Source organism: Heliconius melpomene, chromosome 12, assembly GCF_056956725.1.
Source record: "Heliconius melpomene rosina isolate 202511_hmr_F chromosome 12, ASM5695672v1, whole genome shotgun sequence".
In the NCBI taxonomy this organism is placed as follows: domain Eukaryota; kingdom Metazoa; phylum Arthropoda; class Insecta; order Lepidoptera; family Nymphalidae; genus Heliconius; species Heliconius melpomene.
In genome coordinates this window covers 8,035,434-8,061,405 of record NC_140400.1, presented here as the reverse complement: position 1 = coordinate 8,061,405, position 25,972 = coordinate 8,035,434, and the positions used below count along the sequence as shown (strand labels likewise).

The 25,972-nt window shown below is 33.4% G+C and overlaps 1 protein-coding gene across 2 annotated transcripts; it reads left to right on the top strand.

Moving 5' to 3' along the window:
- Nucleotides 1-399: 399 nt before the first annotated feature.
- Nucleotides 400-25,139, top strand: yellow-b (L-dopachrome tautomerase yellow-b). Of its 2 annotated transcripts, none has more exons than XM_085194259.1 (3): nucleotides 400-500; nucleotides 21,872-22,143; nucleotides 23,126-25,139. In XM_085194259.1, the coding sequence occupies exons 2-3, from the start codon at nucleotides 21,879-21,881 to the stop codon at nucleotides 24,229-24,231; spliced, it is 1,371 nt and encodes a 456-aa protein (XP_085050385.1). In that variant the 5' UTR covers nucleotides 400-500; nucleotides 21,872-21,878; the 3' UTR covers nucleotides 24,232-25,139. The 2 variants fall into 2 exon arrangements, with proteins under 2 accessions (XP_085050385.1, XP_085050384.1); XM_085194258.1 differs by lacking the exon at nucleotides 400-500 and adding an exon at nucleotides 6,094-6,116.
- Nucleotides 25,140-25,972: the final 833 nt, after the last annotated feature.

Genomic DNA, 25,972 nt, shown 5'->3' with positions numbered 1-25,972 from the left:
AAGACTTATCTTACCCGTTCGTTCGTTCGTTCGTATCGTACGGGCTTACCCGTTGTAATGCCTTCGTGGCACAGCGGCACAGCCAATGTCTATAAACGTGACGATTGTAGGTTCATTAATTTCAGCCCTTCAATAAGCAATACACTAGGTTCCTTACGCCTACCCTGATATAAGTGGAATAAACCGTGAAGCCAAAAAAAATTAGAAAACGTTTTGCCCATCTATTAATATATGTTATAAAATATAGAACTATTATGATCTATTTAGTATTAATATGAAAACAACACATTTTAAAGTACAATTAACATTTATTAAAACCAAAAATAAAAAAATAATAAAATATTTATATATCTATATTAAAAACAAAGCGTTGTTACCCCACAAGAACTACTGATCAACGATCAAGGAGCCGGTTCAGTTCACGTCAGCGCTCCCAAACGCTTGCAAGTGTTTTATAGTGTTATAGTGTTAATATAAGCTTATTTGCCATACAAAATACGGTAAGTACTATTAAATAATACTATTTTATATAGAATAGTTGTAAATATAGTAATATTTAGTTATAAACTTAGCTTAGGTAAAGCCTAAGTATGTAGGTCTTGATTTAATACGTAGTGATATGGTTTGGTTGATTTTTTTTATTATATATGTACAAGTAGTTCTTAACAAGTTTTGACTTAGGTTTTAATGTATACAGCCAAATATATTATTTTATATATATAAATTAAATTAATAAAAGTTAATATATTCTTTTTTAATTGTAAATTTATATATTATGTTTTTTGCGGAGCATAAAAGTGTAATTACTAATTAAACCTACAATTTCTTTTTTCTTTTAACACCTAATGGTTACCACAGATCATTTATATGCATTGCACTTTCATATTTTTACGCTTTATAAAACTCAAACGTAAGTAATTGGTGTTAGACTTAAAATGATGCGTCTCAATTAGTAACGGAGGATTAGTAACGATTGTTTTTTTGACGCCGTCGTCGCTCTATCATATACAGGGTGTGACCGAAAATATGTAAAGTGAAAATTGGGGAACGGAGTGTAGCAATACTAAACAGCGTACGAATCTGGGTGGATAATGAAGAACACAGTGTCTCAAAACAACTCAAAACTTTTTACCTACTGCTGTTATAAGAATATATAAAAAAAAATAATAGAAAAATCTTTGCATTACAATTAATTATAGCTTTAGCCTTGTAATTATACTGTTTGTAAATTACTGTGAGAAGTGACCAGAAAATGATCGGTGAGTCAAACTCACTATTAATGGTTCAAAGTTAATGATAACTAAACTTTATAAATGACCTCATAATTATAGGATATGGGAATTACCTTTTAACTTTTGATCTGACTCTATTCGTGCCTTGTGTATTTTAGCTATAATTGCTAAACAAACATATAATAAAATTGTAACTGATCGCTGTTTGTGTATGAAAGATAATTGAAAAACCTACTGATGGGGGCATGTATCTATATAATAGAACCCAAAACAATGATTTTTAATAATTTTTGTCTGTTTGTCTGTGCAAAAACGACAATTTAAGTGCATTTTTGTATTTAAGCAGTTTTGCACTATAGTATTTTGGGAAGCTTTCCTTAACCTTTGTTTGTTTTAATCAATTTATATTTAGTTCCACAAAAATGATACAATTTTTAAATTAAATTGTCTGAAATTAGTGATAATGTAATTAAAGGATGAGAGGAATTTAGTAAATAAATAATTGTGTAGTTCAGCCGGGCGAAGCCGCGAGCGTGTCGTTAGTACATATATAAAAATAGAAAAATCTCGTCATTACAATTAATTATATTTTTAGCCTTGTAATGATCCTGTTTGTAAATTACTGTGAGAAGTGATCAGATAATTATCGGTGACTCAAGCTTACTTTCAATAGTATAAACTTAAAGGTAACTTTATTATTTATTGGTCTCAAAATTATAGGATATGGGTATTTCGCTTTAACTTCTTGTTTTACTCAATTTGTGCTTTGAATATTTTATATCGAAGTAGGTATAATATAAGATCCTGCCACGTAAAAATAAAAAAGAGTTTATTTTTTTATGTGTAAACTAGGATAATAGGAAACTGGTACACTACGTTCCCAACATTTCGCCCAATTTTTGAGACATTGCGTGTAAAACAAATGACAAAAATTATAATGTCAAATTAAATAATAAAAAAATTAAATCAGCTTCATGCTGTATACCGCACACAGCAGGGTAGGAGGAAGGAACCTTTTTAAGATACTCCTTTTCCCACTTTCCGCCGACTTCTGGAGGCATTGCGGGTTAAGAGTCCAATTAAATGATTCCAAAAAAAAAGCATTGAACAAGAATTGAATCTACATGTTTACAGTTATCAGCTTATTACGCAAGTTAATTATTTGATAATAACATTTATATGGCTAAACTATGCATGTTTACCGTTTATAGGTATGTAGATATAAGAAACACAAACGTAGGTGTCACTAAAATAAGGTCGTAAGGCCTCTATAAAATCATTTTATATTCTACATATGTATGAATTAAGTACTTAAAATTAGGTAAATTATGATTTACATCTACTAATATTGTAAACCTGAGCAGTTTGTTTGGTTGGATGCGATAATCTCGGAAACTACTAGTTCCAATAGGTTCTTTTTATGATATTAACGTGATCGTTTATTAAGGCTAAAGGGTTAGAGGGCATCACATTAATCGTCCTGATACATAGATGCTATCAATGCTAGCCATCTGACCACGCGAGCGAAGCCGTAAGAAAAACCTAGTAGCTATATAAAATTGTGCATAATTTGAGCCAACTTATGAGAAAAGAAGTGTTTTTACACTAAATAATGTGCCAGAAAATAAACCACATTAAAATTTTTTACTTATATCAGAAAATAAAGAATTTGCTTGTTATTCGTGACAAGCCAATACATTCTTAAATGGACAATTGTTTACAATAACAATTGCTTTTCTTATTGTACCTACATCCATACTACATAGCAAGCTGCATGACTAATATTATGTTGTTAATTTTATTACAATAAGATTTAATTTTTTACGTAAAACGTACATTTTATAAAAGAGAAATTAGTGATAAATCACATTTAGCCCATAGTAACTGTAATGAGTAAAAAAACGAGTAGGAATTGAACCCATAACCCTCGCCTTTAACCTTTGCGCCGCTGCGCCATGAAAGCCTCATTTTTATTATGCATTTAGTTATCTTATTATGATCTTCTTACATTACCATAGGAAATCAATATAGTCAATATGTAAATTAGTATAGCACGACATCGTGCAGGTATTATTTTCTTTGTAAACATAATAACTAAGTATACAAATTTATAGTGTAGTTTACTTAAATACATGTGATTTTATGACACTGTACCTAGAAATGTAAGAATTTGGTTTAGATTCACATTTCTCAAGCATGTCAGAGTAGGCGGAGAAAACTTAATTATAAACATGGACGTTGAGTGTTTTAAACTCTAGGTCCATGTTTATAACAATTAGATGTCAAAAAGTCTGCAATATAGTGAGTATTTTCATTCCCCCTAGTTGGAAGGATCTGCCTCTATACCACGACGGCATTGCTCTACTATTTTCATATCCTCGCTCTGGTAATGAGGCAAAGGGCGGCGTTGACTTCCGCCATTCAACAGGCGAAGCCTCAAGAATTTGACGAAAGAGGCGATTGGAAGCGCCTTAATGGGGAATACGTTACCAGGATCCCTTTGTATACCCTGCTGTGTGCGGAATACAGCGTGAAGCTATTAGTAGATAAATATCGAACAAGCAACCATTGCGTGTTTTATAGGGAGAGTCGTGGGTTCGATTTCCGTTCAACGGAAAAATATTCTTCAAGTGAGAATCAAATTCCCAACCGTCGCATGTAGGTACCATACATACTGATCCACTGCAACATAATTACGCATAACTACATAAAGCTCAAATAAGGCTAATTTACATATATTTCGAAATATAATATAATAAACCACTTGTGTATAATTAAGAAACATGTGTTTAATTAAATATATTATTTCTATACTTTAAATATTTGTTCGACATTAAAAATTGCATGCTTAGTACGCTTATATGGACGATTTATTTTTATTATATTGAGAAATGCTTTTCTATGAGTCACGCCTAAATTAATATTATCTAATTTATTTAATGAGATCAACTCGAAACTTCACCACGCACCTATGGAATCCTTCAGCAAAGTCTTCGGGGCCATAGGACATGGATACCTTTAAAAAGCGCAACTGTCTCCATCTTAAACCTTCTCAGTTCGTTCGACAACTACAAATCGAGGTTTAAGTCCCGCAAGGCTCCTCTCCTAACTCTTTATCGCCGTCGGCATCCTCACAAGCAGCCATATAGTGCTTGCAAATTTTTCAGGGACAGTTTACCCGCTTCCTTACCCACCCGATGCCGCTGTAAAAGCCTATAGGGCTATATATAGCATTAACCTCAAGTTCGAAAAAAAAATCTTAAAGGCCGCCAACGCACTTGTAGTTCCCAGGTGTTTCATGGGGTTGTGGGCGGCGGAGCTCACTTACCAAGTTACCACTAGCTACCCCTACGTTTGTTTGCCCGGTCCTTTCCATAAAAAAAACTTTGTTTATTCTCTTGTAGCTCATACACTCCCTGAGGAATTTACAGGTCAAATTTACGTTTTATACGAGAAGTTGTTTTAGTTGAGGGTTGTGCGTTGTCAATCACTTACTAGTAATTAAATCAGCTTCACGATATATCCTGTACACAGCAGGCAGAGGGAACCTAGTGTTAAGACACTCCGTTCCCCATTTTCCGAGGAGTTCTGGAGGCATTGGGTGTTGAAGGGATTGAACCTAAAACCATCGCGTATAAAATCAGCCTATAGAGTGTATAGTATTGTAGACATTACACAATGGAATTTTCAGACTACAGTATACACAGAATAATCTGACATAAATTTTCATTAACAATACGTTTTTTATTTATAAAACTGTAATATACTTGTGCCAGTCGCGTATATTTATTGAAAACATATGAGTCATATTTACATGGAACTTGCCTTGCATGGTTATTTTTTATCTTCACGCTGTATCCCGCACTAAGAACACGCATTTTCAGTTTGTTTAAGATTTAAATATAAAAATCCATTCAATTTACTTAGGTTTTATAATAATAGCAATGAGGTCAGTCGTGACGCAGAGGCACAAGCGTCGATTGTAAAACGCGACGGGTTGTGGGTTCAATTTCCTTTTGGAGAAATTAATTATCTTCAATGTCTCTCTTTAGGTAAGACTAGCCTTGACTTTGGTCAGTAAGCGGAGCACCGAGTGTCTTGACACTGGATGAATCTTAGTAAATTTTAAAAATATTTCGTTCTCCACTTCTTCACCGAATTCTGGAGTCAAAGCATTGAGTTGCGAAACTCAACGCCGCGCTTTACCTCTACACCAGAGCGAATAAATGAAAATATTAAATACTTATTTCATTTCCTCGAATGAGGATTGGAATCCAGAACTGTCGTGTCTACAACTGGCCTTATTTATAGTAGATTGTGCCAATATATAACACTAGCGGTCCGCTCGCGATTTCACCCGTGTGAACTATGTTATTATTAATTTCTGTCTCCATGACTACGTCCTAGTGACGTCTATGCAAAATTTGAGAATCATAGCATTTGTAGTAACGAAGTTTCATACAAACTTTCGACCCCAAAAACAACCCCTTAGAAGTCGAATATTGCAAATTCCCGTCTTAGCGAGCACCTACGTCCTATAAGTAAGTCCAGTAAATTATATTTTTTATTTTTTACTTATTTTATTTATTCTCAAGTAAATTTGAGATTCCTAGCACTTGTAGTTTCTGAGATTTCGTGATGAGTTAGTGACCTTTCGATTTTATATATATAGATACAGAGAAAAACCTAACCTGTCAATATTAATAAATAGAACATTCAAATAAAAATCTTACTCTAATTTAATTATTTTTTTTATACTATCAATATTAAACAACGGCCTCTAGATTGAGTAAGTGTTCTTATTTTGTAGGTCACGGCACTCCGCCTGACCGCGCCTTCAAGAGTAAATACTCATATATAGTCCATAGCCATATCTATGTATAGGTATTTATACGGTATATATAAAATATATATTATATACTAGTGGACCCGAACGCGGCTACGCCCGCTTGAACTATGCGAATGTTTATTAAATATATTTATGAAATTATTTTCAGTTATCAATAGAGAGATGCGTTAAGCAAGCTCATTTTGGGTGACGTTTTCTAACAACAAACTTTGCAAACCGTTGCTTAGCAACGGCGGTTGTTATTAACATGGCGGAATAAATTACATGTCAAATTAATAAGTATTTTAATATATTGGTATATATTGAAAATATGACAAATATGAGAAAAAAAAGTATCCTATGTTCATCCCGAGACCCTCAAGTATCTCTGTATGAGTATTTTATCACAATTAAATTAGCGGTTTGGCCCTGATTGCGTAAAAGACAGACAGACAGACAGACAGACAGACAGAGTTACTTTCGAATTTATAATATAGGTATGGATGATATAGTATAGAGTATATGAGGCCGTCGTAGTACAGCGATACAGAGTTTTACTGTAAACGCGATGGTTGTTGGTTCGATTCCCAGGAGAGAGAATGAGTTATTTTTGTTTCTCTCTGGTAACTAAATAAGTGCGGCGTTGAATTCCGCTACTCAACACTGTTTAGAAAACACATGTTTAGAAAATTGTGGGGAATGTGGTGAACGGAGTTAACATTAGGTGCCCAGTTGTCTACCCTGTTATACGGCAAGAATTGTGAAGTTTATTTACTTAAATGAATAAAAATAAAATTTAAAATAAAATGAAAATAAATGTAGTTAATACTGTCACTGATTATTGTTTTTAAGGCAAGGATAAGCAGAGAGAATCTAATGTTAAGCCGATTCTGTTCTTCGCTGTTCGCCCGAATCCGAGACACTGCAAGATACAAATATAAGATACAAATATACAAAGATAAAAAAAAAAAAGAAAAAAAATAATTCATTCCCCAAGTTGGGATACAACCCATGACCATGGTGTCCAGTCACAAGGCCACAACGGCCAAAACATGTTATAAAAACATTTTATTTTTACAATCATAATACGTATTACATAAATATACAGACCAAAAATAATTATAATGAAGTTGAAAGTGACTTTTGCGGGCAAAACTCGATTTTAAAACGAGGTAGGTATCATAAAAAAAACTTACGCAGCGCAGGTTTGGACTGGAATTTTAATCGTTCGCTTTATTACGATAAATAACTAGAATATTTGTTCAAGTTGCCCTAATTTGAAATACATATTTTCATATTATATCTTTGTTTTCGCAGCATAGACAAAAGGAGCATAGTGTTGAGACACTGTTCCTAGGCACTGGCCTTTGAGTTTCAAAAAGTTGGGCGGAAAATGGAGAATGGAGGGCCTTACCACTGGGTTCCTGGACACAGTGTGAAGCCTAAAAACAAAAACTTTTAAATGTTAATAATAAGAAAATGTCAATCAATAGGTCACTTTAATGATTATTTCAAGGCTTTATTTTAATTGTATAAATTTAATTGCATTTACCATGAATATGTTTCTTATTATTCAATCGACATTTTTCTCGTAATCGAGTTTAAAAGTATAAGGAAACTTTAAATTTAATGGTAAAAGTCCTGGGCTGACCACCTAGCAGACAGTCTGGCGTCGTCAAAGAGGTTGATGGGCTACTCATAACTGAAGCTTCATAGTAAGCTGAAAACATGAGGACATCAAAGCAGCACGTCAGCTTCTCTACCAGGTCCTTAGTGTTTTGACCTTCAACAATGAGGAATACGGCGCAGAATGAATTAAGAAGAAGTCTCATAGACTACAACCTGTTCTTGAAAAAATCTAAAGCAATGTGACCGCACTTTCAATCAACGCCTTGTTTTTTCACCTTCACTGACAAATGTCACATTACCTATTCAATTATCCCATTCTGATTTACGTTAACCTCACACGTGCCATGCGCAGGGTTCCGAGTTCCGACCTCAAGCTATATCAAGGGCAAACGGAACCTATTTACATAATACATATATATAACACTAACTTTTACTTGCGGTTTCGCCTCCTTGGTCAAGGTAAAATAACCAACAGTTTTGTATGAGTATAACATATTCTAAGACCATAGATTATAATGCATGAATGAAAATAGTATCTCTAGATTGCTCTCAAGATTGATCTCAGAGTTAAGCCGACTATATCACTATAGGTGCATTGAGACACTAAAATAACTTTTTAATTCGAACCAGTAGTTCCTTCAGCTTTATAAAAGTAATATATATATAGAAAAACAAAAACATAAAAGTTAGATTTTATGGCATTTCATCTAAATGCAATTAAGATGCATGTCTTGCCATTTTCAAGTGTAGCTTTATAACCTCATGTAAATTGTATATATATATATATATATATATATATATATATATATATATATACTCTTATACCATCCATTTATTTACTCTTGCATTTATTGTATAGAATTAAGAATATTTTTACGCTATATTAGCGCTGCAGACAGTGTCTGACGACATGAGTGCGGTTACGGTTTGAATTGAAGAAATATTTGTATTTAAACATATGTACATACATTTGTTTTTACAAATATACTATTTTTCGTCATTTAAAACGCAGTGTATTGAAATTAGGGGAAAGGAGTGTCTTAACACTAGGTCCTCTCTGCCTATTCTGCTATACACATTAAATACACGACTATAGGGTTAAGATAAATAATAGAAAATGTAAATATATTATAGGTAAATAAGAAATGAACTAAGTAGAAAAGTGAAAATTCAATAGTTTTATATTTTTCATTTTTCAATCTTATATTTTATTTTCTATACTCGCGCGTTGTTAAGTTTCGTGAACCACCGCAAATGATTCGAAAATTTAGTGGCCAATGAGAAAAGGATGGAAGGAAAATTTAGAGGAAAATGGGAAATGATTCGAAAATTTAGTGGAAAATGGGAAATGAAGTGTCCTAACACTACTTTCTTCCTGGCTGCCCTGCTACATACAGGGCAGAAGTCGGTACTCACAAGAAGTACTTACGTACGTAAGAGAAATAAAATATTTACTGTGATTGGCAAACTCTTCATCAAAATAAAAAAGTAAAAAAAAAATTTTAAGTTAAACGGTTTTATATTGCAGATAAATGTACTAAAAAATAAAAAATAATTTCATGGAAATTATGATTACTAAAATAAAATCGTAGGGACACTTTCTACTTACCACTAGGTGGGTGAAGTCTCATGCCATGTCTTTCGATTGTAGATATTGGACGTGCCCCACGATTTTATTTTAGTAATCATAATTTCCATGAAATTATTTTTTATTTTTTAGTACATTTATCTGCAATATAAAACCGTTTAACTTAAAATTTTTTTTTTACTTTTTTATTTTTAAGTTTTTAGTTTTTATTTCTCCTACTATTCAATTCGTTGAGTGCCTCATTATTGCAAGGTTAATGGAGAATGTTACGATCGTCCCCCCAGAGGTCCAATAGAGGAGCAAGGCTATGTACAACAAGATGTGCCTGAATCTTGAGGGGAAAACGCTAACGACATATCATTTTTATCCACCTAGTGCCATACAGTTCTCGGCGCGCTTTTACCTTTTACCTTGGGTGGTGTACCCCTAGCGACGTCTCATTTTTAGGCACCCTATAGCCACACAGTCCTCGACAGGATACCAGATCTTGACTTAGGTGGGAGATTCATATTGTAATTGTGTATAGTATACTGTATTATACTTACCAAGCCCTTTATTTTGATACCCATATTGATGGGATTGAAAACTACATTATCCGCCATTTTGTAGCAGTGGCCATCTTTGATTTTGATTTTGTATAGTGCCCTGAATTCTACTTGACAAGCCCTTTCATTTGATACCCATATTGATGGGATCGAAAAAAACTAACTTGTCCGCCATCTTGTAGCGGCGGCCATCTTGGATTTTGATTTTGTGTAGTCCACTGAATTCTACTTGACAAGCCCTTTCATTTGATACCCGTATTGATAGGATTGAAAAAAACTAACTTGTCCGCCATCTTGTAGTGTTGGCCATCTTGGATTTTGATTTTGTATAGTCCACTGAATTCTAATTGACAAGCCCTTTCATTTGATACCCATATTGATGGGATTGAAAAAAACTAATAATAATAATAATAATAATAATAATATTCTTTATTGTACACCCAAAAATATAACACAAGAAAAGGAAACAAGATCAGAAAGAAATGTACAAGAGGCGGCCTTATCGCTAAAACAGCGATCTCTTCCAGGCAACCTTAAGGCATAGGACGTTAAGCGTAGGAAAGGGTTGGGGGTGTGAATAATAAATTTAATAAAATACATAAAAATAATAAAATATATATATATATTCATATATAAACATATCCATACATATATACATAAATACATACATATACATACATACAAACATACATACATACATACATTCATAGTACACATATATAGCTTACAGTATAAACAAAATGTAAATAAATAAAAGATAAGAAGCTCAGAAAGTAAGAAAATATTGTTTTAATAAACGTTTAAAAATAGGTAATGATTTTGCCCGTCTAATATTCAATGGTAAATCATTCCAGAGTCGGGAAGATGTAATTGTAAAAGAATTGCTAAGGAAGGAAGAAGAATGTGAAGGAATTTTCAGTGTTAAGTTATGATTTGAGCGCAAGTGTCGTGAGTGGGATCGCCCCAAAAATTCAAAACGCTCTTTTAGATAAGGTGGGGTCAATGGATCAAACAGTACACAGTAAAGAAGATGTAGAATACGAGTATTCCTGCGAAGTCGGATTGGGAGCCACTTGAGCTTAGTTCGAAACTCTGAGACGTGGTCATACTTTTTTAATCCAAAGATGAACCGAATCGCAAGATTTTGTAGCCGCTCAAGCTTATTAAGTTGCTCTTCTTTTAAGTCAGGGTAACATGAGTCAGCGTAATCAAGAATTGGTATAAGGAGAGACTGTGCTAACGCAATTTTTGTTGGTATAGGCAGAAAATTACGCAATCTTAAAAGATAACCAGTCGAAGCAAACATCTTCCTGCTCACCTCACTAATCTGTGGATCCCAAGACATATTTTGGTCAATAATAATGCCAAGATTTTTAACAGTCTTACTGTACGGTATTGTTTGTCCGTTCAATAGTATAGGAGGTAAAGAGGACGTATTAAATCTAGACATAAGCTTTGGACTACCGATGATTGTTACTTGAGTCTTAATTGGATTTAACTGCAGTCCAAAAGTCTTACTCCAGTTAGATATAGTCAATAAATTGTTATTTAAGAAATTTATCGCCGCAGGTAGTTCAGACACTTTGGAATGGCAATAAATTTGTAGATCATCTGCATATAGGTGGTAGAGAGAAGAGATATGTTGGGAAATATTATTAATAAAAAGTGAAAATAAAAGAGGAGACAACACGCCACCCTGCGGAACGCCAGCATTGACTGAAGACCAGTCCGAGTACGAATCATTTATTCGAATACGTTGACGGCGTCCATGCAGGTAATTGTGAAACCAGTCAATTACGTTAGGAGATATGTTAAAAGAAGCTAAGGTGGCAAGCATAAAGTCAAAATCTACAGTGCCAAAAGCATTGCTAAAATCTAGCAACACTAACACCGTGACCTGTTGTGTATCCATAGCAGTACGGATGTCGTCAGTTATTTTTATGAGTGCTGTAGTCGTACTATGACCAGGACGAAAACCGGATTGCAAAGAATTGAGAAGGTTATGCTTTGAAAGGAAGTATGTGAGTTGACTTTGCACCAGGCGTTCGAGGACTTTGGATAAGAAAGGAAGAATTGAAATTGGACGGTAATCGCTATCGCAAGTGGGATTATTCTTTTTAGGTAAAGGAAGAATTTGAGCTTCTTTCCATGCTGAAGGAAATTCACAGGACTCAAGGGAGAAATTAAGCATGGAAGTCAGGATAGGACAAATGATATCAAGAATAGGGATGATCATATTACGACTCACAGCGTCTGCTCCAACGGCGTCAGAGCTGATAGCCACAATATTCTTCTTAACATCACTTTCCGTAAGTTGACTAAAGAAGAAGTTAGGAGCGTTAGAAGAGGTAAAAGCAGTGATATGTTTGAGTGTTTTTTGCTTGTCAGTATCATTAATGTTACTTGAAGAAGAGAAATGTTTATTGAGCTTATTTAAGTCTATATTCTGAGGATTAACGCTTCTGCGTGCTTTACCTACTCCTATGGATTCAAGAAATTTCCATACTCTAGCAGAATCATCTTCTTCGACTATAGATTTATGAATATGGCGTCGTTGGTAGTCTCGACACACCCTATTGCAGTGATTTCTGGCTTTGTTATATTTACGTTGATTTTGGTCAGAGGGATTTGATCTGTAGCGTAATTTTGCCATATTTTTCTTTTTTTGCAGGTCTTTTATATCCTCAGTAAGCCAGGGAGCAGGAAGATGTCTCATCCGAACAGGACGTAGAGGAGCATGACAATCGTAAAGATGCAACAGTAAGGAGTTAAAAGTACTAACTTGTTCGTCAATTGTTTTAAAATTTGAAATATCGCTCCAGTTGATTGCAGCTGCGTCTCTCCGCAGTAGGTTCCAGTCTATACCACGAAAATTGCGTCGCAGAAGAATTCTTGATTTGGCCTTAGGAGGTTTAATCTTGTACGATATGTAAATAAGATCATGGTAAGAGAAAGCCAGAGCAGGATATTGACCGTGTTTTTCAACATGATTAATAGAAGATACGAAAGCTAAATCGAGAAGTGAGGGTAAGCTATTTGGAAAATTGTGCGTAGCAGCGAGAGGAAGTATATGCAAATTGGCACCAGTAACCACTGACTTTAGACGGGAGGCACGATAATCATCTTTTAATAGGCATGTGTTAAAATCGCCCATTAAAATTGTGTGGTTGTACAATGGCTTCAGACGCTCCAACAGGGTTTCAAGAGATGGAAAGTAATCGATCGTAAGGTTTGGACTATAGTAAACTCCGAGCAAGACCCTTGTGTGTGAAAAAATTACCTCTATGAAAAGATGTTCTGGGCCACCACCTGTTTGGTGCTGCGACTGGTCAACTATATTAAAGGCAATGTGGGAGCGTAAGTATATAGCAACTCCGCCTCCGGAGCGGCCAATACGATCGTTACGAATCAAATGAAACCCCGGGAGCGAGTAACAAACCGATTGCAGACATGGCTTTAACCATGACTCTGATACCAATATTGCATGAATATTTTTATTGTTAAAGGAAGTAAGAAGATCTGGATAGTGTGCAGGAATACTTTGTGCATTAATATGAATGACATTAAAGTTTTTCAGAACGTCTGAGAAATTGCTATCAATGGTGTCACTTAATGTGGGAATACTGAGAAAGCTGTCTGTACTACTCGATCCACTAGGAGAGGAAGAAAGGGACAAAAAAGAATCGTCAGGTTCATCATTACTATTAGCCATAACTTATTAGTATATACCATATATGTTTTTATAAAAAAAAATATATATATATAAAATATATAAGACAAATATAAATATTAAAATAAATAAGAATTATAAATATAAAATAAGATATATGAATAAAATAAAAATAAATCAATAATAAATAACGAAAGTAGAAATAAATAAATATTTGTATAATAGATTTACTGATTGACTAGTTAAGTACCCGCCAGTTGCAAGGAGAGATTAATAATAACTTAAACAAGTACACAAAACGAAAAATTATAACTACTTACAATTTCCCTATCACAAAAGAAATAGCAGAATTACATAAGAAAAATATTGTAATTATAAAAATTGTAACAATAAAAAGAGATAAAAAAAGAAACAAAAGTATTAGAAAAAAATAGAAGATTAATGACAACAATACATATGTATAGGTTGTTTATATAAATAACCTAAAAAAATAATAAAAAATATAACATAATATAAGCAAAATCTACTATAAAAAAAAATTAAAAAAATAGGGAAGAAAAATAAGTAATCAATTAGTTAATAATATTGTTAAAGTGTACATAAGTTGTAAAAAAAAAAAAAAAATCTGAAGTAAAGGCAAAACAAATAATTTGAGTGGTATAGTCACTATACAAGTTATTTCTTGGTCACTCGTTTACACCTTTGAACAACCACTTTATTGTCTTTGTCGGTGCTTTTAGCAACCACAGTCCCTTGCTTTGTAGGTGGTGACTTAGTTGAAGCGACAGGCACTTCCTGGAGATCAGCATTACACTCCACTCGGTAACGCAAACCATTTGGAGCAATTATGTGAATGAGGCCATCCCGTGTCCAACATTTCCCCACACCAAATCGTTGCCTAGCCAGCATAAATACACCATGACGATTTTTCGTTAGAAATTCAGATATTGTGATACCTGAACCCTTAAGTTTAGATTTAGCGGTCCAAACATTGTGACGCATCTGCGGAGTTGCAAATTTAACCAGTACTGGCCGAGGTTTCTCTCCGTTTAAGCGACCAAGACGATACGCTGACCTGATGCATGTTGTAGAAAAATTAGGAAGGTCAAGGTCATCCGCCACAATATTTGTAACCAGTGCCTCAACATCTTCTGTCTTACTCTCACCTACACCATGGAAAAGTAGTGTTTTACGTCTCCTCGACATCTCCATACGGTCAACCTCCAGATTCAGTAGTTCAACTTGTTTTTGTAACGTACTAAGCGCAGTGTGGATGAACTTTTTAAAAGAAGTAAAATCTGCAGCAATTGTTGTCACGGTCACTGGTGATGAAGTTTTGTTCAGATCTTGTTGAAATTCGTTCATCCTGGCGTTAAACATGTCAGCCATAGCAGTGATGGACTCCTTAATAGCATCCATTGTTGAATATGAAGTTATTTTATTATTAATTGTAAAAACTCAATATAGGACAACACTAGCTTTAGGTACTTAGTTTCACTAGCACATATAGAAGTTTAAAATACTTGTAAATAAAATAAAATATAAAAAAATAAATACAGAGCTTTTCTAACAGCTGTTCACTTTTTTCACGCCTACCCGCGAATTAAACAACAAACTAAGTTGTCCGCCATCTTGTAGCGGCGGCCATCTTGGATTCACAATAATATTGAATATGGATAATTGTATTGTCACCAGAATCAAAGGCGTATACCAAATTTCAGATCAATCGGTTAACGGGAAGAGGGTTAAATTTCAATTACTAAATTTGACCCAAACAAACAAATAAACAAACGGGTTGAGCTAAATAAAACCGTGTAATAAGACTTAATTCGTTATTTACTGTATACATAAATCTAATTAGACTGATTAAATAGAGAAATCGACTTTGCTACCTGTTTTTCATACAAACGTGTAATGTTTTGTTACAAAATTTGTTGCACCGTAAGAACGAAATTACTTTTTCCTATGAAATTCTAAAGGCATTGCGTGTTGAGTGGCGGAACTTAACGCCGCGCTTCGATACCAGAGCAAAGAAATGAAAAATTCACATATAACATTCTTCAAATGAAAATCGAGCCCACAATCTGTCGCGCTGCACACTTGTGTCTTAATGGAAGCGGGGTGACATTATACTAGGTTCCCAGATTCCCTCTACCTACCCTGATAAGTACGGTACAAATTGATTAGTTGAACGCGTTAATCTCAGGAACTGCTGATTCCAGTTGTAAATATAATTATGTCCATAGTCCATTTATTATAGAAAGCCAAGGGCAAGAAAGTTAATTGTTAATCGAAAGGGCACTTAGAATGTGTAATTTTGATAATGTGTCAAACTTTTAGTTATTTCATTTCAATGGCGCGGACAATACTTGTCTATATATATAAAATCGAAAGGTCACTCACTCATCACGAAATCTCCGAAATTACAAGTGCTAGGAATCTCAAATTTTGCATAGGAGTTATTTATAGGACGTAGGTGCTCGCTAAGACGGGAATACGCAATATTCGATTTCTAAGGGGTTGTTTTTGGGGTTGAAAGTTTGTATGAAACTTCGTTACTACAAATGCTAGGAGTCTCAAATTTTGCATGGACGTCACTTATAGGACGTAGGTACTCATGGAAACAGAAATTAGTAATAACATAGTACACGCGGGTGAAACCGCGAGCGGGCCGCTAGATGCTTATATATTTTATTTATAAATAAATTGTTATATAAATATCAATATATTTATATACATATAGATATTTTATATGTCTTCGCGGCTGACCGACTTTAGTTATCAGCGTTGACTGCTTTACAACCAATAATAATGTTAAGATTTTAATGTTTTCACATTAATCTTATAACAAAGAACTATTAAAAGCATAAAATATCTATGATAATAATATATTTTAATAGTTAAAATCATATTTTTCCTATAGGTGTAGTTTAACTACGCTGAGGTCATCGTGGTGCAAATAATAAGTTACATTTATTCGTCAGCTTTGGTGAGACGAAATTGTGGCGTTAAGTTCCGTCACTCAACACGTAGTGTTCCGATATTTGAGAGGAAAAATTAGATTTCTCCTGTCTATCGTAGTATGCAGATAAAATGTGTGATGCTGCTTATGCTAATAGGAAATTTTGAAAATAATAATATTTAAAGAGGTCGTTCTGGCGTAGGTGGATATGATTCCCATACCGAGGAATGGAATATTTAATATTTTTATTGAGATCCGCCACTCAACACGCAATGCCCCATTATTCGGCTGAAAGTTGAGAGCGGAAGTGTCTAATGGGGAAAGGAGCATCTTAACATTGGGTTCCCAGTTTCTCTCTTCCTACTATATCTGGGATACATCGTGAACCTAATAAAAATAATTAAATAAAGGTCTAAAACTGCATAAAAACAAATACTAAACATAACCATATTACTCCCGAGTGTTTAATTATTATTTTTTATTCCGCAAGAACGTTATATCCCTATATAAATAAAGTTTTTATATATACATATATTGTACAGATAGAAAGGCAAGGCCTTGCTTGGGGCCACCGGAAGTATTCCGAATAACCTCGTCTAACTAACGAGTAATAACAATTATACATAGATTTTTTGTAATACTAGCTTAAATACTTGCTTTTGTTTAGGGATTTCTACAGTTTAAATATATTAATACAATATTTAATTCACTTTATATTTGCTCATTAATTGTGAGGCCGATCTTAGCACAGGAATTCTTCTTCTTAGATTATCACATGAGAAAACCATATATTTCAAAAACTAAGGCAAAGCGCTGCGTTAAGTACCGCAACTCTACACTTAATGTCTTCAGAATTCATCGTAAAGTGGGGATCGGAAGTGTCTTAATGGGAACAGAGTGTCTTAACGCTAGGTTCCCAGCATTAGGTGCAGCAACCCGCTATATGCGGGATACAGGTGAAGCTAAAAAAAATATTAATTTTCATATAAGATTATTAATGCAAGTGAAGATGCGGATCAAAGTTAGTTAACTCATAAATTCCAACAAATCAAACAGTAAACGAATGACATAATGCGTTATAACCTTCTTGAGAATTAGAATTCCGTACGAATCTTTACCATTGTTATAGTGATATACGAAAAACGCTCTTATTTCTAGGCTGTTAAAGGTTATAAATATGGTGAATTCTGTGAATAGTTCATTCGTTACGTCTGCAAGACTGTGCCGTTGAAAATTATGTAAAAATTCAAATTAGGTACCTAGCTTAGACTTTAAATGTATATTTAATTGTGAGATTTGAGTTGGCATATAATGCTATATCAGCAGAAATGCTATGCCAGTTCCTGGGGCGCGACCACCCGGACGCCCAAGGAAGCGCTAGTTGGATGTCGTGATGCAGGACATGAGAGCCAATGGTTTCACCACCGAGGACGCAAAAGACCGTGCAAAGTGGAGTACGTTGAGTAGGAAGGCAGACCCTGGTAATAGCCGGGATTAATGCCAGGAAGAAGAAGATATAATCTGACATCATAAAAAAAATCACTTATTTACATTATAATAATAAAATAATTAATATAATAATTTGTAAGAAATGGAAAGTCATTTCTTATTCTTTAAATAACCCTAAAATGTAAGAATCTCTATTATCCTTAAGCACACGAAATACAAAATGAAAATGTAGGTAAATGAATTTTACGTGACTATTAAAATATCACGTAGAAAAGAAAATGAATAGTAAGTTTCAAAGGTTATGCACATTATGTATTCTGTTGTACATTTAAATAAATAAATTGTAAAGATAATTATCTAGGAAAATCCAAAATTGGAGACTTGCTATATCAACGAGTCCTAAGGTCATAATGACACATTGAGTCAGCTTCTGAATATAAATCCGATAATTAAAAATCAGCTTCACGCACAGAGCCGGGAAAAACAGAGGGAACCTAGTGTTAAGTTAGTAGAACTCTACGCTGCGTTTTGCCTCGACACCAGTACGAAGAAATGCAAATATACCTACATTTAAATAAATATTTCATCTCCTCGAGTGGGGATCGATTCCATAACCAGTCGGTTTTACAGTCACACTTTGTGCTCCTGCGCCACGACTGTTGGTAGAACTCTACGCTGCGTTTTGCCTCGACACCAGTACGAAGAAATGCAAATATAAATCTAAATAAATATTTCTTCTCCTCGAGTGGGGATCGAATCCAGAACCAGTCGGTTTTACAGTCACACTTCGTGCTCCTGCGCCACAAATGGCCTCTATGCGATGATTGTGGATTCAAATCTCATATTCCCCGGTTCAGAGAAAGAATTCTGGTGAAAAACGAAGAATAGAATGTTGACATTAGATTCTTTCTACCTTTTCAAGAACAACTCGTTGCCTAACTAACTAGCGAGTAATGTAAAACTTAAATCAAATCCGTAATTAAGTAAATCGATTAATTATCACGGTACTGTTTTAAATCAATTTTGTTTTTAATTTTTATGTTGTTTGTTCTGGTTCTAGCGTCTAGTCTAGCTTAGGCTAGTTCTAGGGTCACTTCTTTATGCCTGGAACCTTATTTCATAGAAATAGCGTTAAATTGTATTCCGTCTTCATTCAATTGTATCCAATTATTTCGATACTTTTTTATCAATAGAGTTTTTTCTGGTGATGACCGGTTGAATAGTTCACGTTTTAAAGAGTAACAAACAAATTAACTGACGTTTGCATTAATAATAATATTATGTTATATAATAATATACGTAAGATTATTTAATAAAAACTAATTTGACGCTATGTTATTAATATATCCTCTCGCGGTACCCTTGAAACTATCCGTGTGAGGCCATTTACCTTTTATCTTCATATACTTGATGAGCTGCACGTGATATTCAACTTTTGCACTCTACTATCTATTTCTATACTAGTATTATAAAGCGTAAGCGTTTGGTTGACAGCACTAATCTCAGAAACTAGTGGTTCGAATTGAAAAAATCTTTTTGTGTTGGAACCTATTCCACTTATTTAGGGAGGCTTTATAGAGGCCAGTCATATCGCAGGGGCACTCAACACGCAAAAATTACTAGGTTCAAAAAACACTAAGTTCCCTCTGCATACACTGCTGTGTGCGGGATACAGCGTGAAGCTGATTTAATTTGATTTTGATTTATTCAAATATCTTTTGCGGAGTACTAAGATTTTTAATTTGAAAAATTCATTTAAAATCATCGTATATGTACGAATAAATAGCATTGCCTTGGAGAAACATGGCGTAGAGTTCAGCCACTCAACACAAATCACTATGTTTTCGAGTTTATAGTGAAGCTTCTTCACTCTTGAGAGACTTCTTAGAAAAGACAAGTATGTTCATCAAACAATAAGAATAGTCGAAAGTAGAAATCGTTTGTCCGTTTGCATATTTAAGTTTATTTCTATTAATTACACATAGCGTTTACTGTTTTAAATTTTAATGACATTATTTTTGTACAGAATTGTTAGTATGACTAGGTACTGTGGTAGTTGTTTAAGGGCATTAATATTATTAATTATTTATAATTTTTATATAAACGCCAAGATTGTGGGTTCGATTCCCACTTGGGGGAATGTATTGTGATTATTTATTAATATTTTCAAAAATAAATCGTTACTTTGAGAGAACGAAGCCGCAAGCTGCTCACTATTATGAAAATATAAACAGATATATTAGATATATACTGTATATTTTTTCAGCTTTACGCTGTATGGCGTAACTCAACGATGCTTTTTGTCTTGTTACCAACACAATATCTCGAGTGAGAATCGAATTTAGAACTGTCGCGTTTACAAGCGCTATGCCGATGAACTCAATATTGATTTTTAGTTTTCTTAATATGTATTTTTTTAATATCTTTATCTTTTTTGCTCTAAAATATCTTTCGTAAGATAAACTCTGCTATATAACGCAATTTACTTCACAAAGTCACTAACAAGAGAAATGTGAAGGCAATGTCGTACACTAATCTAACGAAGTAGTTTACCGACAGTACCATAAACGGTGTAATTGATTTACACTGACATTATTAGCCCATATATGGTATGGAGCCTACGTATTCATTTGATATTTTAGAATAAGATTTAATGGTAAACAAAAAAAGTTGATTTTTCATGACAACTGATGTATCTTTCAATTATATTAAAAAACAAAAGTTCAAAAAATTCATGTTAGTGGGTGTAAACGGTTTGCACATGGGCGTAAGAACCGTGCCCACCCCAGAATAGTTTGGTGCCCGCCGCAAAATTTTTGTTTATAAAATATTTGCCCCGAAAAATTAAAAAAAATATATATACGAACATATATGTGCAAAAACTCTAGGAATAATCTACATAGATCGTTGTTTTCATTTTTTGTTTTCAGCAAGCAACGAAAAATGACAAATGTAAAATTTTCTTTAGATATTAACAATTAAAAAAAAAATCTATACAGTGTTTATATAAGTTTTATAACTATCGTGCAGTATATTCATTATAGCCTCTTGTATTATAAAATAACATAAAGACATGTTTACATTATTTCAGTGATTAATATAAGCAAAGCGTGGGAAGAATATTATGCAATTATTTCCAATGAACTTAATTAATTTAATTATAAAATATATTGATATTTATATCATTTATATATTTTATTTATAAAATATTTGTTATATTAATAAAAAAACTAAATCTGTCTCTTGAATTGCTAAATTAACGTAAATAAGATTAAAAAAATCTTTAAATACATATTATTTAATCTTTTTATTATTTTTATTATTTAATTTAAGACATTTTTTTTAAATTATTATTTTAGCGGAGTGTCTTGACACTAAGCTTTTTCTAATTGTTTTGCGATGTGGGAAAAAGCGTAAAGCTATAGAAATAAGAAAGCTTAGATATTCAGTCCGAACAGAGAAATTCTCTCCTACCAAACCAGTGTCGTCAAAAGCCAAAAAGGCTAACAGCATTAACCTAAGGTTCAAAAAAATGTATTTCAATATATGAATAGTCGTAAAACGGAGCTAGTTATAAATATTACGTGGTAACCTCGAGTCTAATATCGTTATTCAATGCTTGTTTCATGTTATATCATGAAATGGATATTAGATGCCAATTAAGCCATTTCATTGTGCAAAATTGCCGAAGGAAACATGCAAACTTGTTGTTGAATTTCAAGGTGTGTTTAGAAATTATTGAATGCGGTGGTTGTCGGTTAAAAAGCGACTTATTTCTTATTTCTTTGGTCTGGTGAAAACCACAGCAAAGAAATAAAAATTCTTCAGACTACCGAATGGGAATCGAACCCATAACCGTTGCGATTACTGTCGGACGCTGTAACATTGCGCGAGGTCAATAACTATTCTCACTACCCACAAATGACGTAACACTTATTATATTACACTATCTTTTCATTCTTTTTCAGAAACAAAATGGGGGGTATAAAGACCCTCATTTTCCTGCAGCTGATCTACATCACCACATGTATGGAACAGTTGGATATTATCTATGAGTGGAATCAATTGGACTTCCAATTCCCAACTCCTGAAGCTCGACAACAGGCTATCGACAGTAGAAGTTTTATACCAGAAAATAACATTCCCATGGGCCTTGAGATATTTGGAGATAGACTCTTTGTAACAGTACCTAGGTGGAGAACTGGTGTACCAGCTAGTTTGAATTATGTCAATTTAAAAGGTAATTTAGATTTTTTTGGAATATATTTTAGTTGTTATTATTCTTAGTGCATAATGAGTCAATTAGGACAAGTGTAGGACAAATACTTTAAACATTTTTGAAGTGTTTTTCCACACTTGGGATAGAAAAAAAGAACAAGTCCTTGTTTATAGTGTTTATAAAACAATAGGAGTAGTTCCACACTACTCTGCAGTTAATACTGTAGTTAATGAATTAATTTGCATTAATTATACATTTATAATTACATAGCTATTAAGCAATATTTAATTCCACTAATGTCAGATTTTCTATCAATAAACAAATAGTTTCTGCAACATTTTTTATAAAAAATACCATTTTTATAAAACTCGTTTTAAATAATCTACTTTATCTTTACAGCTTTTTGTATTAACATTACTTTTTACATTATAAAAACCAGTCCGGATGGCTACACGATAAAAATGCCTTGAAAAAGGGCGAATTGAAAAAATTGGAAACGGGTCACCAGGGTCAAGATCATTTACCAGAATTGCTAATAAGAAAGCTGATATAACGCAAATTTTTACTTTTGTTTTATGTATATTTTTCTTTATTCATATTATGCAACGATTGTGGGCTCCATTCTCAGTCGCTGAAAATAATTATTCCCATTTCCCCATTCTGATGCGCTACCTTCGATTTTGGCACTGAACATGTAATATTTTGAATTAGGGGAAAGCAGTGAAGGGAGTATCTCTACGCTATGTTCTCTCCGCCTGTCCTGCTATATGCTTGATAAATTGTCAAATTGTAGAAATCACACTGTTCTCCACTTTTCACATTTGTAATACATGCACATATGTAGGTATAATAAACATAAATTTCCCCTCTAGAAATAGGCTTTTATAGCCCAATTAAGATTGGGCCATAAAAACTAGTGAGCTGTTCGTAACTTTTAGTTATTAGTAGGGAAACTGTATGCCTTCTTCACGATTTCTAAAATATATTTTGTACAATTTTTCAGATAATTCCACCAAATCGCCGAAACTGATTCCGTACCCAAGTTGGGCAGCTCACTCCGTAGGTCCAGACGGTAAACCAGAAATTGTATCGCCGTTCAGAATCAGAGCAGACAAATGCGACCGTCTTTGGGTATTGGACAATGGCAAAATTGGAAATCTAGAAAATAACACTACGAAATTTCTACCTTCAATCTTAATTTATGATTTAAAAACAGATACTCTTCTCAGAAAATATGTTTTTCCAGAGGATCAAGTAAAGGAAGAATCTGGTTTTGCCAACATTGCAATTGAAGATACAGATTGTGATAAAACATACGCGTATGCCGGTGATTTGGGGAAACCGGCTGTCGTTGTTTATTCTTGGGAGAAAAACGAATCGTGGAGAATAACTCATCATTTCTTCCATCCTGATCCTTTAGCTTGTGATTTTAGTGTCAAAGGGCATAATTTTAGCTGGACAGATGCAATATTCGGTATTGGTATTTCAGCACCAAATCCTGATAACTTCAGTACTTTATATTTCCACCCAATGGCGAGTTACAATGAATTTGCCGTTTCGACGGAATATTTGAGAAATGTGTCCGTAGCCGAAGCAAATTTTGCTGCGTTTAAATTACTTGGAAGTAGAGGGCCTAACGCTCAATCAAGCGCTTCGTTTGTGGACCCAAAAACAGGTGTCCTCTTTTACTCTTTGGTAAACTTAAACGCTGTGGCATGTTGGAGAACTACAAATAAGGAATATTTAATGAAGAACCAAGGAAGAATATATATGGATAATGTTAAAATGATTTATCCGACTGATATAAAAGTAGATTATGATGAGAACCTATGGGTTCTTTCCAACAGAATGCCCATCTGGATGTATGGCAAGTTAGACCCAAATGATGTCAATTTTAGAATATTTTCTGCTCCAGTTTTAAAAGCTATCAGCCACACAGCGTGTGATGTTACACCTCGATCGGATATATTAGAGAAGTTTGCAAATAAATTCAAAAATATTACAAACAAAATTGCCAACAAAATTAATCCTAACGCCGGCGTATCTACTTCATCGGTGTCTGTTACTTCGATTGTTTTGTTAAGTTCCATAATCTTGTTTTTTGCGTGATCATTTTGTACAAATTACTGTATATATATTTATATATATACAGTAATTATTAGCTTTAGCTTGTCATTTGCCGCGTGTTATATATTGTAATTTAAATATGTTATTTTACCAATGAAACTTGAGAAGAATATTGAAGATTTTGTAAAAATCTATTGATATTAATTACAACATATTTGTATTTTTTAAAGATGGTTAAAATCTTTGGCGTAAAGTAATCAGATTTATCAGAATTTCGTCTGTCTGAAATAGTTTTTGTTTTTTTTTTCATTTTTATTTATTAGAAATATCCATATATATCTTATTCTTTAATTTATATGGTAGTATTTATATAAATGTCTGCAATAATTTATGATATACAAATTGTTTAAAAAGATTTAAATACTTGACGTGACTACATATAAATGTTTGATTCCGTTTGTTTAACTTAACAATGACAGTTAGGAGCTGGACCTTCCTCAAAGGAATTTCCATATTTCCGTTCTGATAACCTCCACTACTCAATATGCAATGTCTCGAATTCGGGCGTAAAAGGGGTAACATGATGTCTTCAAAATATGATATTTTTCCCTATCCTGTTCTTATTCTTTCTTTGCTATATGCTAGATACATGATGATGATGAAGAAAAAATCTTATATCCTTAATTATATTACATTTCAGTTGAACGTGGTTTATTTTAACATATAATTTTTATGTTTTTTTCTTTGATACTGTAATCAAAAAACACAATTTGGTACAAAATGTGCTACCCTTTATGTATGTATATTACATAATTATATTGTACAGATGATAGTGATAATGTTAATGCGTACTTATATTTGTGCCTTATCAAGTGATATTAACATAGTTGAGTTTCTTAAAAGAGTTTTGTAAATAGTCGAAATTTGAAAATTAAATGCTATGAGCTTTATATGTTTTGTTTCTTTACCCTAATATGATAATGAGCCCTAATAGTTATAAAAATAAAAAAAAGGTAGTTACACTTTTAATAGCTCCGGTCATGGTTCAAAGTATATTTTTCGTAGTAAGAACATATTTGTATGAAAAATATATTTATATGTGTGTTTGGACTGGAACTTGAACGAACCGAAACAAGCACTATAGAGTGGGTCCTCCCTAACTATGTAGAGTCCCTAACTATCCACTTAAAGTATTTAGCATAAAATATAAAACTTCACTGTTAACGCCATCTATTGGTGAGTTTCATCAAGTACAATTTCAGAATGAGTTCTTGATGTTACCGCCGACTTTTGTGGCGTAGAGTATTTTTTAAAAACATGTATAAAAAAATAACTATTGATTGTTATTAAAAATAAATTTATTTTATTCATTTTTTTTACTATGATTTTATATTTATTATTTTGTTCTAATATATTGTATACAAAAAACATATTTAAATTTCTTGCGTTTACCGTTTGGATGCCGGACGTCGCTGTGGTGGATGGCATTTGTCACGACCGCCAGCAAATACATGGTTTGGCAACGTAGAGAAATGCGCTATGCGTATATAAAGCGGCGTAAGGGCAATATACTAGTATTTTTACTCGATACCTATATTTTTAGGTCCAGAGTTCTCTGTATCTAGGGTACAAAAAAAAGTAAAAAATTATGTATTATAGACAATGTAGTGGGAGGAATTAATTATAATCACATCCTTGGTAACAAGACAAAGGGCGGCGTTGATTTCCGCCAATCAATATATAAGTAATGTCTCTATAATTAGGTGGTGCGTGGGAGCAAAGT

Excerpts from the sequence above, each read along its gene's own strand:
- yellow-b (XM_085194258.1), top strand. Across the intron at positions 22,144-23,125 it reads GAATTATGTCAATTTAAAAG|ATAATTCCACCAAATCGCCG; the intron begins GTAATTTAGATT and ends ACAATTTTTCAG.